Source organism: Acomys minous (genome assembly GCF_964271855.1).
Source record: "Acomys minous genome assembly, chromosome: 4".
In the NCBI taxonomy this organism is placed as follows: Eukaryota; Metazoa; Chordata; class Mammalia; order Rodentia; family Muridae; genus Acomys; species Acomys minous.
In genome coordinates, this window is record NC_140486.1 from 92,979,419 (window position 1) to 92,996,350 (window position 16,932).

Consider the following 16,932-nt stretch of genomic DNA (forward strand, 5'->3'; position numbering starts at 1 on the left):
CCCACCCCTCTCTTTCTCTCTCTCCTACACCTCCTGGGTTCAGGCATGCCTGACTTGGCTGCTATCTTCTGAAACCATTTGCTCCCATTACAGTGTGTCCAAGTAGTTTCAGAATCTCAGTAAGCTGCAGACACACGCTTGCTTTGCCTCTCGTGAGTCTGAAGCACGATGGGGATGCAGCTTGTCTAAGGCAGTGTGTGTCGGTGCCGGCCTGGCCCTAGGTTAGGTTCATATCTGCAAGCCTTGTTCTAGTGCAGGGCAGATGCGGGCCCTTTACATGGGGTTGCAGAATGTGAAAGGGCAGGTCCAGCCTCTCAGGATCACCTCACACCTCAGATTGCATCATGCCACTCAGATCTTATTGGCCCAAGCAGGTTCAAATCTCTTTATAACTGTACACACACACACACACACACCATAATAAAAAATAAAGCCCATTGGCTGAAGCCAGTCATGTGGCCATGCTCCAGCTCAAAGGACAGGGTGGCATATTCCACTCACCGCACTCCAGCTGTGAGAGGTAGAGAGATAATTCAACATCTGTAGTGTGATGGACAGCTGGCTGGATCACTGAGTAGTCATTCTTCTCTCCTGTTGCCTTCCTGGGGAAGAATGAAAAAGTTTGCCTGCTCGCTGGCAGTGTTAGCATACAGGAAGTGAATTCTCACGCTTCCTAAGCAGTTGTGCCTCTTCCGAAGTTCACGACTCAGAAGCTGTGTGAGCTGAGCCAACTCCCAGGAGGAAATCTGAGATTTAAGCTAAAATCTTGATTCTTTCAGCAGGTCGTCTGCCTCTGTTCTGTATAATGTAGGGCTCCTTTTGTGCTTTCTCAGCAGGGTAGGCTCTGGCCACCACCTTGTTCTCCTAAAGAACAGGCTAGGCCTGTGGGTTTGTGTTTCAGACCTGCCATGGAAGGTGCTAAAATTTAGGTGAATGGTGATGTATGTGCAAAGGTTTCCAGAAGCACAGATTCTGGGAGAAAGCACTCTGAAACGTTTGCCTGAACAAGACTACAGAATGCTTCTGTAAGCCACAATGGAAAACATTTTTATGGCCATAAAATTGACATACTGCAAAAGACATTTAACAGAGACATTTCAAAATTCCTCTTTCTGTTGTTTTTATTTGGTTTGTTTCTGTGAGATTGAATCTTTGTTTTATTTGTTCCTTTTCAGGTCCCAAGGGGTTTCCAGGTCCCCCAGGTGCTCCTGGTATGAGATGTCCAGATGGGCAGAAAGGCCGGCCAGGCAAACCAGGAGTGCCTGGAGCTCCAGGTCCACCTGGTAAGTAAAGGCTGTCTCCTCCTCCTTGGGAGCATCCACATCAGGAACTTTTATGTATTCCTAAAGATGGACACTCTTAAGGCAATGGTCAGGGGATCTGGAGATAATGGAGGGATGGTTCTCTGGGGATGGGTGTGGGGATGGTCAGGGGATCTGGAGATAATGAGGGATGGTTCTCTGGGGGTGGGGATGACGCGGACCCTCAGCTATGCTGTGACAGCCTGTAGATGTCCTATATAGCTGAGGCTCCTTCCAGAGGAAGCCTTAGGTGTTGGCCGTCACAAGTTTATTGTGTGGTTGAACCACCCAGTCCAGAGCAGTGTCTGGACAGTGCAGAAAGTGGTCAGGCAGAACTCACATGTAATCCCAGCACCCCAGATGTGTAGGCAGGGGAATCATCTTGAGTTCTAGGCCATCTTGGAGAATGTACTACAATCCCAGGTATCTCGGGTTGCAGTGTGATCCTGTCTCAAAAAGGCGCATGCCTGTAACCTCAGCACTCAAAGAGGCAGAGGCAGGTGGATCTCTGTGAGTTTGAGGCCAGCGAGTCCAGGACAACCAAGGCTACACAGCAAAACCCTGTTTATAAAAAACAAAAATAAAATGAAATTTAAAAATGTAAAAAAAAAAAAACTTAAAGAAAGATGGCAGGAGAACTCAATAAGTAAAATTTGCTTGCCACACCAAGTCTGATGACCCAAGTTCCATCCCTGGAACCCCCAACATTTTGTCCTTTAACCTCCACGTGTGTACCTGCCTGCCTCCACAAGCAAATACATTTATACAGATAGAACAGCAACAATACAAATGCAATTGATGTCACCAATAGAGTGACAAAGCAGTATTACCTGTTGAGTCTCTAAGTGATAGAATGGTTATCTATTAAGTAACTATTAAGAGTGCCTGTGGTTTTCAATCATCCTTAATAGTGTCAAACCTATATTTATCCATATAGAAATTTGTTATTGCTGTTAAATAGGTTTTCGTGGTGACATGGGAGATCCAGGCATCAAAGGTGAAAAGGGGACCTCCCCTATTGGACCCCCTGGCCCACCTGGGTCTCCTGGAATGGAGGGCCAGAAAGGAATCCCAGGAGACCCTGCATTTGGTGATCCAGGACCCCCTGGAGATAGGGGTCTTCCAGGAGAACCAGGCATGAAAGGATTCAAAGGTTACCCAGGATGCCCAGGGGCTAAAGGTATGAGGCCTCTGCTCTCTCTTTGTTATAGACTGTCTGCTCAGCTTTGGCCCAATCCAAAAAGATGTTTACACTGTCATGCTTTGGGCAGTGAGCACAGGCACATTTCATGCTCACAAAGAGGCACTGATCACATCGAATGAGCCTAAATCTCCTGTGTTGCCTATGCATTTTACTGCTGGTTTGCAAATGCAGGGCCACACTGGCTCAATCTGTTCAGTTTTATCCAGGTTATATGTGTGCTGGGCTGGCCAACTTGTCACTGCCAGTGCCAGACTGAGGTAGTTTAGTACATTCTGTGTGAGGTGTAGCCACTCAGGGGTTCAGCAGTGAGGCTTGGGGCTTAGCAGTCTCCATGGTAGTCCAGGAGAAATTGGCAAGGATAACTGATAACCCCTCCCACCAAGTGCACATTCATGCAGCACACATTGGGTGCATCTTGTGTATCTGGGTGTAAATCTGCTGCAAACATGGAGAGTGGTAGAATTGGGAAAGCTTGTGGTCTCTTATTTGCCTAGGAACCGTCTTTGTCATCTGTAAGTTTATCAAGCAGCCCACTTATCAAGACATGGTTTCCACACTCACTTGGACCTATGTTCAAGATACGAAGATCCATTCTGAGGGTTAGAGATAGAGTCAAATTGCTTTATTTCTAGAATTGACATGCACAAGCGATGCTATAGACCACTTAGACAGTGTTAACTCATGAATGTCTCAAATGCATCTTATCTTTTCAGGGCCTCCTGGCATCCCCGGATCTCCAGGTCTCAAAGGTCCCAAAGGTAGAGAGGGACGTCCTGGGTTTCCAGGAATCCCAGGCTCCCCTGGGCATTCCTGTGAAAGAGGTGCTCCAGGGATCCCAGGAGAACCAGGACTTCCTGGAGCTCCAGGTAGTCCAGGTAAGTGCCAGCAGGTGCCAAAACATGAAGTGTCTGGGCGCTGCCTATAAGTCAGGAAGCTTGCCCCGGGTCATGTATGGATGTTGGCAGAAGCTTGAGAAACCAGATCTGAGACAAGGACAATTATTACTCAAGAGTTTCATATTGGTCTGTGTTATTTTTCAAAGTCTTATCTATGCAACGTGTATGAAGCTGGCTAGAGGCTACACATGTGGTGAGCAACATTATATGCAACATTATATGGATGGAGCTTAGGAACTGCACATCATAACAGCCCTCAAGCAGGCCCGCTTCACATCCTGAAGGAGGTGCAGCAGCATCTGTAAAAGTCATTCATTGTAAATATGACCTTGGGAGATGCTCAGGTGGAGTTCAGGACCTTGCGTTCTAGGCACTCAGTGAGACGTGAATGAGTAAACGGCTTCTGAGTGTGCATCTTCTCACACAGATGCTCAGAGTCTGCTTCAGTCAAGTGCTCTAACTACAAAAAAAAAATGTCTTTGACTGAGTAATTTATAAGAAATAGAAATTGATTAGTAGGAGGCTAGAGAGTCCAAAATGAGGACACCAGGAGCTTTGATGGCTGGTGAGAACCTCTTCCACATAGGAAACACCTTCTAGTGTCCTCATACAAGCTACCACGAACCTCTCTCACACGCTTACACTCAATCATCTTCAAAACGCTTTTCCTCTTAGTCCTCTCACATTGGTGGTTGAGATGCAGCATAACAATGTCGGGGAGACGCATTTCTCACAGCAGGATCTATCCCCAGTATGCTCTCATCTCATCACCAGGGCCAGTCCCTCTACAATGTATCTGTTGTCACTTTTATCGAAGTGCAAGATGCCCACTTGAAAAGCCAGCCAAATTTGGGACAGAATTTGCTACTGCAGGCTCACGGCAAGCACAAGTTGTTCTGGTCAGTGCTGCTCTGACTTGTACAAGTCTTTCATCATAGTTAACAGCCTGACTGGAGTTCACTGGGACAAAGGGTCAGAAAGCACCAGGAGACTTTTCTTTCTCCTCCTCCTCCTCTTCTTCTTCTTCCTCTTCTTCCCCTTTCTCTTTCTTCTCCTCCTTCTCCTCCTCTCCCTATTCTTCCTCCTCTCTTCTGCTTCCTCCTCCTCTTCCTCCTTCCCTCCTTCCCTTCCTTCTCCTCTTCATCTTCCTCCACCTCCTCTTCTCTTTCAAGAGAACATATAAGCACAGTTCTTGGTTTTCATTTCAGTGTCTTTATAATAAAAATAGCAAACTGTATAATCTTCACTCATTCTTACAGGGGTTAAGAATTCAGATGATCTTTTCCCCTCCTTTTAGAGCATCCAGAAAAATATATTCTTAGGCAAATGAAAAGATGCTCCTCACAACTTTAGCTGAAAAAAAAATTGTTTTGTTCTTATTTAAAGTTCCACAGCTACATAGTTTAAGCTTTCTATAATGTGTTTTTCCTGTGACTTATTTGAAGAAAGTGTTAAGATTTCCTGCCTCATGGGTATTGTGCTCTGTCTCAGGCGCCCCAGGTTGGAAAGGCCCACCAGGAGATATGGGGCCTTCTGGACCAGCTGGGATGAAGGGCCTCCCTGGTCTCCCAGGCCTACCAGGAGCAGATGGTCTCCGAGGGCCTCCTGGGATTCCAGGCCCCGTAGGGGAAGATGGCCCAACTGGTTTTCCAGGCCTAAAGGGTGAGTAGTGCTTTCCCAGAAAGTCTCCTGGTTTTACAAACTCAAAATCAACTGTCAAGCAAAACTGGCCATGCAAGGCTTCCACTGGTAGAATGTATGACTTGGCTGACTTTGCCTTCTGGTTTCAGATGTATCGTTTCTTCTCTGTGTTATCCTTCTTAGTGGTAGAATGTTCTGGTATAAGTTAATTGGCAAAAGGCCTTGGCCTCACAGGGTGAGGACACCTCAGCTCATAGGAGCAAAAAGCACCATTGATATCATTAGGTCAGGACTAACACGTTTCACTTTGGATGGGCCCTCCGCTCTCTCATCCCTTCCCTTGGTGCTGTTAAAATGCGGTGGGTGCTGGGCATGGTGGCACATACCTTTAATCCCAGCACTCAGGAGGCAGAGGCAGAGGCAGAGGCAGGTGGATCTCTGTGGGTTCAAGGCCAGCCTGGTCTACAAGCACTTGCTTGTACAAGACAGCCAGGACTACACAGAGAAATCCTATCTTAAAAACAAAAACAAAACAAACAAAAAAACAAAAACAAACAAACAAGACAAAACAAAACAAACATGATGGGCTCAGGACCCCAAAGCATCAGCACTTCCAGGTTAGGCCTAAGGGAAGGGAAACAGGTGTGGGCTGGAGGACACTGCTGTTTAACCACAGTCAGGGTCAAAATAATGGCTTACTTTCAGCATAAATGTTAGGCTGTAATTTGTGTCATTGAATGACCAGGAGTATGAAAAAATCATGCTAGCACTAAAATGAGTCCCTAAAACTTTGTGTTCTCATTTGACCAGGACTCACAGGGCTGCCTGGCTTCCCTGGTTTTCCAGGAGAGAGAGGAAAGCCAGGCCCCGATGGGCAACCTGGAAGAAAGGGAGACACCGGAGAGAAAGGCCATCCTGGCTCGCAGGGAGACCTGGGGGAGAGAGGTGCCAAAGGCAAGTGGTTTTAACAGCACTGGGGGCTGCCTGAGCTTGCTCCCAGTATTTGATCAACTGCTGTTAACGTGTCTCTGTATTTCTTCAGTTCCGTGATATCTTAGGAATTCATTTTACTTACCTTTCAGTCTCATTACATGTAACAAAAGTAAATGAATCGCTCTGTCATTGGAGATGCTAACAAGTGGTCCTTTATGTATTGATTATAGATATGGGGCTTCAGAAACCTTGTTCACCTGGTGGTAAACATCTGTAGCGAATGTTTAAGGCTTTAGGGGCCATATGGCCTCTGTTATAGTCACATACTTTGGCCTTGGCACATGAAAACTACACAGAGACAACACACAAACCCGATATAGTTAAGAGTTGGAACAGAATTTTGGTTGTGAATAATGAAACTTGATTTTTTGTATAGTTTTCACAAGCACTTAATTTTCATAAAATATTGTTTGGGGTTTTATGTTTTGAATCCTTCCCACGTTAATCATTTATAGCATAGGCATTTCCTTTGGCCTCTCAGCTCCTGATACAGGAGAGAAAGTAGTGTTTCTAAAAATGAAAAGACAGTCTTTAAAATTAATTAATTAATTTATTTATTTATTAAATCACTTTACAGCCTGATCTCAGCCCTCTCCCTCCTTTCCTCATAGTCCCACCCTCATGCATCCCTCCTCCCACTTCCTCTCTCCTCCTCAGAGAAGGGGAGTCCCCAGGGGTACAAACCCACTCTGGCACCTCAAGTCACACCAGGACTAAGTGCATCCTATTCCACTGAGGCTTGACCAGGCAGCCCAGCTAGAGGAAAGGGACACAAAAGCAGGCAACAGAGTTGGAGACAGTCCCTACTTCCATTGTTAGTGGACCCACATGTTGACCATGCTGCACATCTCCTACATATATGTAGGGGGTCTAGGTCCAGCCCGTGTAAGCTCTTTGGTTGGTGGTTCAGTCTCTCTGAGCACCCATGGCCCCAGGTTACCTTAATCTGTAGGTCTTCTTGTGGTGTCCTTGACCTTTCCAGCTCCCTCAATTGTTCTTCCAACTTTTCCACACAACTCCCTGAGCTTGGTCTATTGCTTAGCTGTGGGTCTCTCCATCCATCAGCTACTGGATGAAGCCTTCCGGATGACAGTTATACTAGGCTCCTGGGAAAGGCAGTCTTTAGAAGAAGTATTTTTAACTATTAACGTTCTCTGGGGAAATGGCGTCCAATTTCATTCAAATGACCTTTTCTTCTTAGTTCTTTATTTCTGTAGTTGTTTTGGTTCAATTGTTCTATTCGCTTATAGACTATACAGAATTAAGGAATTGAAAATTATAAGGATGAAAAATCTCTTTGCTACATAAGATAATTGATGTTTGCAGATAATTCATGTTTTATACTCTTAAAGTTATTCCACTGAGAAAAAAAGAATTGGATCAATGCTAGCATTTCAGTTGTAAACTAGCTCTCCCAAAACTCTGCCTGAGGAAAGCCCTAGCACTGACAGTGCTGGCCAATTACAGTAGTGTAAATATGCCCACAACACCATAAACACTCTCACACCTGCTGACAGCAAACAATTAACACTATAGCGGTTGGTTCTCAGCATTCTCTGTTAACAATCAACTGTCATCATGGTGGTCTGCTGAGCCTCTCTCAGCACACTGCTCTGTTTTGGATGGTGTTTAAAATTAGCTGAAATACGGGATACAGTTCCTAGGTGCTGGAAGAGAAAGGAATGGACCACCATACATGTTGGATGATTCAGCTTCAGCAGGATAAGCAAACAGTCTTGGGGATTAGAACATTCTGATTGTCTTAACTCGTGGAGGATCCTGAGACATTTGGGTTGAATGCAACAAGTTTACTGGGTACACCGACTGCTCCTTGTCCTAGGGGAGCTTAAGTGGTGACAGGAAGAGATTTTCAGTTCCTGAGACCGATAATGATGGATCCGTTAATACAGCTTAGTGGAGGTAGATGGGGTCTATAAATGAGGTTGAAATGTGATAGAAGAGGACTTGCATGTGTAGCATGTGTGTGTTTGTGTTTCTCTCATGTAAGTAACATTTACAGGAGACAGAGGCCCTCCTGGCGATGCAGGAGAAACAGCCATCGTTTCCAGGAAGGGAGAACCCGGGGATGCTGGGCCTCCAGGAGATCATGGGTTCCCAGGAAGAAGAGGTAAATAATTGAAGTTTTTCAATCTTATCAGATAAGCTGGCATTTTTATAGATCATTCCGTCAAGCCAATGTATTCGGCAACTTTCCCTCTAACAAGGAACTAAGAAAGGTCATTTCTTAAATATAATTGTGCCCTGATAAGCATTCCAGTAACTTTTTGGCTTTTCAATACTAAACATGCTTGGAATTCATATGTATTTATAAACTTGGGTATTCCAAACTGGGACCAACACAAGGTATACATAAACTACTGGCTCCAGGCTTAAAGCCTCTCTGTCTGGGAAGCTGCTATCATTGTCTAGGGCTGACCACCCCTCTCCAACATCAGTGTGCATATAAAACACCTAGGGTTCCTTTTTAAATTCACATCCTCAATCTACGAATCCGGGGGCTATCAAGGCTGTTACTTTTCTCACAAACATCCTGATGGCGTGCTGCTAGGCCTCAGAAACATGGCAGAGCAAGGATTTTGAGAGTCAATTTGTATTCTTTCTCAAGTTCCGGGTTCACCTGGATGACTTATGTCCTGTGTTTGCCATTTAGGAAAAACAAAAACATTCTAATTTCACTGGAGTGAGCTCTTTCTCATTTGTAAGGCATGTATGCTGGAACAAATGACCTTGTTTGCTCCCTCCTTCCACAGACAGCTTCAAGTCTATTCCTGGACAGATTCTTTCAGAGTGAGGCTGCCAAAGAGAGAAACCACAGAAATGTGGCTTTGAACAGAAGCCAGCACCCCTAATTCCGTTGTCATCATCTTTTACAAGTAGAACCAAATCATTCAGTACAATCTTCATTCAGCCTAGGATTTCAGCCAAGGGGTTGGTAACACTGCTGCCCTCAACAGGTGATAAAGGAAGCCCGGGGATGCACGGGGAAAGAGGAGATCCTGGAAGAGATGGACCACCTGGACTCCACAGAGGGCAGCCTGGGATAAACGGGCCTCCTGGGTCTCCTGGCCCCGCTGGGCCTCCAGGATCACCTGGACTAAGAGGAGTCATTGGTTTTCCGGGATTTCCAGGTGATCAGGTGAGGAAGCTGTTTCTATAAGGGAAAGGAAATAAACTCCTTCTTGCTCTCAGGGTCCCACGAAATGTCAGAACTTGCCAGTATGTGCCCTTGTCATTTCCTGGCTATCTGAAAGTAAGTGAATGGTAGCATCAAAGAAGAATGGCGCCTTCTGGAAGGTTATGATGTAACTGAATGTTCTGACTAGTGTTTCAGAACTGGCTGTCCTGCTGTAGGTGAGCAAGCCACACGTTCCAGCCCAGGTTTAAATAACTCTTAGAGCCTTGCTCATGACTTATGCTTTATTTGGTACAAAAGCCAAACCAAACTAAACCAACCAAACAAAAAACACCATCCTGAACACTGGCCAAGTTATGGTTTCTAATCCTTTCCATCTGTTTGAAGATTTCATATCTTTTCCTTTAAATACACTTGGCCTTTATAATCATGAGTAATATTCCCCTTAAGAAATGAGAAAATATAATGTAGTAACTTGTATCATGCTTCTGGAAAATGTATAACATAGTTGGCTTTCCATCTTTTAGAATAAAATGGATCTTTAAAATTTGTGATACAACACAACTTTCAATATTTCATTTTATATCAACTAGTTTGTTCAAAGCATGAATTCAAATTGTATGACACAGATACTCTTTTGTAATTGTGTATAAAGAATCCTATGATTCTTGCTTGGATGGATAGCTCTAATTTTGGAGGAGTTTTAGCCACTTGTGAAACATAGACATAGTATTATGTTTACAAGACACTAACCATTTCCTTCACCATTGCCAATTATAGACACTAAGTTGGCTGCAGAAAACTGTAACGTTTTTGTGCCATTGCATGGATACCCAACTAGGGTCTTATTTTTGTTCCATTAATTGTCAGGGTGATCCAGGTTCTCCAGGTGCCCCTGGATTCTCAGGAGACACTGGACCAAGAGGACCAAAAGGTATGGCTTGGAAAAATGTTCCCAGCTATCAAACTCAGAGTCCTGAGAGTTGTAACATTGCGAGAGAGCATCTTTTTAGTGATAAAATACACCACAAATTAGAACTCAGAAGCGACTCTTAGGCTCTTCTCCACAGTGAGATGCTGGCTTCAAAGAGTTCTCATTTCCACACAGGTCCAAGGGTACCAGGTAGGATACAGCATATCTACAAGGGCATTATGACTTCCTCTCCATGGAAGTCTCAGAAGCTGTCCATGTAGTGATCACAACTCTTCTCAAATTGTAGCTGGTACAAACCACTAGATCCACATCTCTAGAGAATGTTCACTTTAACTCAGAAACCCCATGTTCCATAAGAACCAGTCACTTTCTAAGGATGTCCTGTATTCGTCCATTGGGATACTAATTATAAGAATCATAGAGCATAAATCCCCACCAAGTGTTAATTGTTTACTTAAGAATTCTCAAGCCAGAAGTTTCTTTTTTCCCTAAAGGACCATATCATAACGTTTTGTTATTTGTTTTGTTTTTTAACTTTGTGGGGGCATACAGTCTCAGCCACAACTACTCAGCTACATCCCAATAAAACTTTATATGCACAACAGCAGCAGGCTGGCCCAATAGGCCTGAGCCTATCTTGTGCCCAAAACCTTATTGCTTTGTAAACACAACCGATATTGTACTCTTAACAAGGCAAGATCCTTGACTGGGTAACGTCGAGAGGCACCAGGCATTCACATGGTACACAGCACACATCCAAGGAACACACTCATGGACATAGAACACATCTTTTTAAAAAATCGCAAATCACATCTTTCCTCTATATTTCCATTGTTCTTCTTTGTAAACAAAAAAGTTTTTAGACAGTCTCCTGGAAAACATGATGCTAGATTATGTGGACAAACACAATGACAGTTACTTGTATGAGATCAAATGATATTTTCTAACTAATGCTCTCGGTATTATATCACTCACAGGAGACCAAGGTGATCCTGCCAGTCAGTATGGTCCACCTGGTCCAAAGGGTGAGCCAGGCAGCCCTGGATACCAAGGTATACCTCCACAGTTTTCTTATTATGGTAAATAAGACAGTTTCAAACACAAAGTAATTTTACATTTTACACTTTACACTTATACTAGGAATGATTGTATCAGTATTTTCTTTACCATTTGCCCATTAAGGTATGTATCAAAATGACTCTGTGTGGCGTTGCTGTAGCATCCTCTACCCAAAACAATACCAGGACCGTGCACTTGGGACTCTCAGTGTATTCCTATGATGGCTCCTGCGACTAATGGCATTGGCACAGCAGTATACTTTCTCAGTTTTTTACAAAGACAAAGTGAATATTCAAGCAATTAGAATCAAGATTATTTTTGTCATCTCTGTCATTTAAGATGGCCACAAGTTACGCTGGAAGACCCGTTTCTCCCACTGATAGCAAGCAGCAGATTAGTAAACACGGAAAGTCAAATTTTGCATTTGTTTTGGGCCCTGTAGAAACGTGTATCAATATTTAAAATATGCTTTCTTTTGGATACAAGAATTCTTCTGCTAGAAACATATATGAAATTAATAATCAGGAAAGTATGAAAAGATATACAACAACAGGGATTGTTGTATCTACAGAGCAAACGTCTACCTACAGATGGTTGTGCTTAAGTGCAAATGGTCAGTAGTGGTAAGATGTAAACCTTTGCTCGAATTGACATAGTTTTCTTGTAAATTAAGGCTTGGTATCATTGTCATATTTTGCTTTCTATTACTGTGACAAACACTGTGGCCAACTGCAACTTGAGGAGGAAAGAGTTTATTTTATCTTACAGTTTATCAGGGCAGGAACTCGAGTCAGGAATGGAACGAAGGCCATGAAGGAGTGCTTCGTACCAGGCTGCTTCCCATGGTTTGCTCAGCGTGCATTCCTGTGCACTCCAGGACCAGGGGTGACACCACCTATAGTGGTCTGGGTTCTCCCATGTAAGTCATCAAGAAAATGCCCCTGCAGCCTTGCCTACAGGCCAGTCTGATGAAGGCTATTTCTCAATTGAATCTCCCTCTTCTCAGACACCAAAAATCTAACCAGGACATCCATGTATCACCTTGAAGTTCCATTTGGCAGGAGCCATGTTTTGTTTCCCAAAAATAGAATGTCCAATCAGAACATCAAATAAAAGCCACTTGTAAACTGAAAACCACACACACGTCATCATGAATGACTTCAGTAAGGAATGTTCTCATGCTTATGGATATTTTTGTCATAAACCCGATGATATAAAACTTTCCAAACTGGAGGCATTTTATGTTACCTAGTATTTTAAGTTGAAAACCATAAGTCTGAGGTTATTTATACTGAGTCAGGCTTTCCCAGAAATTTTGCTTTACTCTGCTTGAACTGGCGTCCTGTGGTCATCAGTGTTTAAACTGTTCTGGTTTCTTATTTGCCATGGCTTAAGCTTAGAGTTTCAAAACTTGGTCTGTTATTCCTCAGCACAGAGTTTAGATACTCTATTTTCTTTGGCTAGGAATCCCAGCGCTGCTCTGGGGTGAGCTTGGCGAGGATGTATAGAGCATAGCTTGTTCCAGGGTTATGTATGGTTGTGCTGGGTCAGTCCTAACCCTATCCATCCACTTCAACTCAGAGGGAAACACAGCACAAATTACTCCTGAGGTTCTGCTCCCAGTACCAACTGTTACTTTGGGATAGAGTTTTGAATGGCTGCTTCGGCAACTGAGCCAACAGTGATGATACCGTGTGTCCCTTGCAGGAAGGTGTTTGCGATCAATCAGGTAATACAGAGCAGGGCTAAAAGACAGTAAATTTGATGAGTTATCAGGCACAGGCATCAGTTACTTTGTAATGAATACTACCCATCCATGGACTTGGAAATACATTAATTTTTCAGTACAGACTATTGGTTTACTATAAATTAGAATTAAAGTCCCACATGTAAATAAGCACATGGGAAAATAAAGTGTATCGGAGTTCTCTAGGGGAATAGAATCAACAGATTATATATTACATATATTATAATATAATACATGTGTATTACATACATAACATAATATATAATATAACAATATATATTACAAAAAAGGGTTTATTTGATTGATTTACACAGGAGAGGCTAGGTAGTCTAACAATAGCTATCTGATCTCTGAGGAGTCTGAGAGCTCCTTAGCTGCTCAGTTCATGAAGCTAAATGCTTTAGAAGTTCCATTATGGCATCAAAGGCCTGAAGGATGCTTGGAGGACCCACATGGACCCTTCCTTCACGTTCAGTTGAAGAGGAAGACCCTCCCTGACAGAGGAGGACTGCTCATCAACAAGGGCCTTTGAATAACTGTGTTCCCATGCTGAACCTCCAGCCTAGTTGCAAGTTATCAAAAGCAAGGCAACAAACCCCAAATTCTCAGTGAGAGTGAGCTTGTTCTCGAAGTATTGGTGCAGTGCTGGGAGTGGGGGACACGTGGGGTGGTAGCTGTAGGCGGAGTACTTCTTCTGAGCCACAGGTAGTCTGTGTCAAGAACCAAATGCTGAGTGACCTCTTCCAGAAGGTCTAGAGAGCAGCCAGCCTTTCCTTAGGAGATCACAGTCATGAACAAGAGACTGCTAGAGACTTTAATTTTTTTATTATTTTAATATAAGAGATACACCCATTAGACACAATATGTATCTTTGGTATAGAATTTAGTGAGGTCAACAGGTGGGAGAGGAAATGGAGTCTGGAGTGAACACTGGATGAGCTTAGGAATTGTTATTTTCTTGTTATTGTTAATTTTCTTGGCAGCCACAGTGTTATCTTGGCAACAGAGGGTGATTTATATTTCAGGCTTACCTCTTGAAGCATTTTGAGATGGAATTCCACAATGGTTATGTTTAACTTTAAAATGTTTTAGCATGTAACAACGTATTGTAAGATAAACCCAACTATCACACTATTTATCAAGAAATTCTGCTCCTGAAAAGTAAGGAAACTATTTCTTAAGGAAATAGTTCAGAAGGAGAGTGTGAATAAAGATCTAGACAGGAGAGGTAGAGAAGGAGTGGGTGAAAATGATCATACATGTATGAAATTGTCAAAAGAGTAAATAAAAGCATATATGTATGTAAGGGTCATTATATGTAATAGAAAAAAGAATTAGAAGTACATGATTGGCTAGCATAGTAATAATTTAGATTGATTAGTTAAAGTAAGGTTGATCAAGAAGCTAGCATTTGAAAATAATAAACCATTCCAAAGTTGGAAAACTGCCAGTGATACAAATACTAGTTTTAAAATCAGAAAATGTTGTCATCAAATTTTATTCTCAATCATGTGTTCCTTATCAATTGAAAAAGTATAAAAAAACAAAAAACAAACAAACAAACAAAAAAACCCCAAACAATCCAGCAACAATAAAAATCCACAACAGATAGTGAGTCTTGAAGTTGACGGTTCAAAAGCCACTGTTGCAAAGAGCAATCTACAGCTAACCAAATTTTATTCCTTCCTTCTTTAGGACATATTGGAGACCCCGGGGAGAAAGGCTTTCCTGGAGTTGAAGGACCCCGGGGACCACCAGGCAGACCTGGACAGCCTGGCTCTTCTGGACCACCAGGGTATCCAGGTACCTTGCAAGAAAGCCTAGAAAATCCCCCAAGCGTTCATGTGACTTGGTGTACCAGAGAGAGCTGTTCTTCACGGAAAGCCCTCTGCCTCTCAAGTGCCTCAGGGCAGGGCATGCACACTTACCTCTTCTTCACCCCAAACCCCAAACATTGATGACCTTACCAGGGAGTGTTATTTACATGTCATTGTCTGAAAAACTTCTCCCCTGTCCCCAGGTGACCCAGGGATGCCTGGGCTCAAGGGCCATCCCGGAGAAGTGGGAGACCCTGGGCCAAGAGGATACGCAGGAGATCTAGGGAGGCCAGGTCCTCCCGGAGTAAAAGGTAAGTAGGGAGAATGCCAGCCCTCCAGAAAGGGCCAGCCCATTGGGGACAAAGTTGTAGCTCCTTTCCTGGGCTTGTGGCTCTGCCCCAGCAGGCCTGTCTCTTCACAATGCCACCAGCAGCTCTCCTAGCGGCTTGAGGCCATTGCCACCTTCACTTGCCTTCAGTTGGGGAAGGCCCAGGCCCTTGATGTTTCCATCCTGTTTCTTCAGAGGGCGCATTGTGTCTGTCATGATGCTTTCGGCCACCCATTTGCCTCCAATGACAGTCAAGCTTCATTTATACCCTAGATTCTGTTGGGTTGTGTCATGTGCCATTAAAAAAAAAGTAGAGAGTATCCCAGCCTTCATGGAGCTATTTCATAAGAGACACGGGTGTGGCTTCTAACACCAGAGCAGCTAGATTAAGTTTCTGCATGCTTAATGCCTTACATGTGAGTTATAGCTTTGCAATTGAGCTTTCAGGAGATACAATGTATGTCTAAACCATAGCAGCAGAGCTGGCAAGCATTTGAGCCCTGAGAATTGGTAAGGAAGGCATCAGGGAGTGATTTCCAGGACCTTGGACCCCCTCCCCAATAATACAAGGAAATTTCAGAATTAAAGGCATGCTTGTCTGTAGTAAGTTATTATAAATAAACTTATAAGAAATAAATAAATAAAAGTGAAAACAAAATGTCTTGGACAGAGCAGAGCTGTTGGGTGATGGAGAGGTAGGAGATGTCCCAGAGGCCCTGGGATCACTCCTCTACATCTGATAAGGGCATCCAGTCACACAGGGGGGGAACTCCAGCACTCAGGTTGCCAGGCCTATTTAAACTAGCAGAAACAGCTCAGTAGACATTCAGCCTCTTAAGCACTAGCAGCTGCCATTAAAAACCTAGACTAATTGCACGAATGCCCATTTCTTGAGTCACAAGGTACCACAAGCACTGTCAGTCCATCATGCCTACAGAGTGTATAGAGCACGCTCCATTTGGGTGCTTACAGCATCAGAAGCATGACAACAAAAACTAAGAATAAAAACGTTTTCAGCATGGTGTGTATTGATTAAGAAAAAAGTTCAGAAATAAGAGAGTGGTGCCCAAAAGTGGCCACAGAGCTAAGTGGTGGACTTTAAAGTATTTGTATACATCAATACATGTGAACTGATTGTGGTACGAGGCAGGAAGACAAGAGGGCTTTAGAGAGAAAGAGAACCCATTTAAACCATAGTCACTGCCTTGGTTAGGTCTGGAATCACTTGTCCTGGTTGCAGGTTTTGGCTTTTAGAGGCAATAGTGGTCTGGTTATTTGTCTGGAAACAGTGTGACAAAGTACCATGCAGAATGGTCACTCTTAACATATACTCATGGCCTTCCATTCTTCTGCCTCCCCCTCATCTCTACATCTTGCCTATTTAGACAGATGGTTTTCTGGGCGCTCTGTGCATATCTCTAGCACAACCCCTGCAGAAGACGTTCTTACCAAGATAATACCATCTTCTGAAAACCAAGACCTTTTTACAATGTCCTTGGTACCAGCTGATACACAATATGTATTTTGGTTGGTAAATAAGTAGCTATGAAGTTGGGGGTCAAACAGTAGGCGAGAAGCCAAGCTTTTTTGGGCCCACCCTGGCACGTTAGCTCCTTCTATGTCCTGGTCATTGGCTTATATACATATATTAAAAGTTAGTAAAACCAAAGCACTTCCTAGCAGAGTTAGAAATCACTTCTGGAATTAAATCTGTTATTGTTTTGAAAATCCAAATTCTTTTTTCCCCTCATCCTTTCTGCTTTTCACTCTTCAGCTTTCCAAAATTCTTAGATTTTTCAACAAGCAAATAGGGTGGTGTGCATTTCTTAGTGTTATACCGCAGAGTGGAGAAGTCCTC

General features: G+C 43.4%; 1 protein-coding gene across 1 annotated transcript in view; it reads left to right on the forward strand.

Annotated features, from left to right (window-relative positions):
- Window positions 1-16,932, forward strand: part of COL4A4 (collagen type IV alpha 4 chain) — a 113,223-nt gene that overhangs the window by 69,251 nt on the left and 27,040 nt on the right. The window contains exons 28-38 of the mRNA XM_084779829.1: window positions 1,176-1,283; window positions 2,263-2,481; window positions 3,219-3,380; window positions 4,893-5,063; window positions 5,853-5,996; window positions 8,056-8,163; window positions 9,011-9,192; window positions 10,060-10,123; window positions 11,101-11,175; window positions 14,625-14,732; window positions 14,950-15,057. Coding sequence (XP_084635955.1) covers window positions 1,176-1,283; window positions 2,263-2,481; window positions 3,219-3,380; window positions 4,893-5,063; window positions 5,853-5,996; window positions 8,056-8,163; window positions 9,011-9,192; window positions 10,060-10,123; window positions 11,101-11,175; window positions 14,625-14,732; window positions 14,950-15,057 — 1,449 coding nt within the window. The remainder of the gene's footprint in view (window positions 1-1,175; window positions 1,284-2,262; window positions 2,482-3,218; window positions 3,381-4,892; window positions 5,064-5,852; window positions 5,997-8,055; window positions 8,164-9,010; window positions 9,193-10,059; window positions 10,124-11,100; window positions 11,176-14,624; window positions 14,733-14,949; window positions 15,058-16,932) is intronic.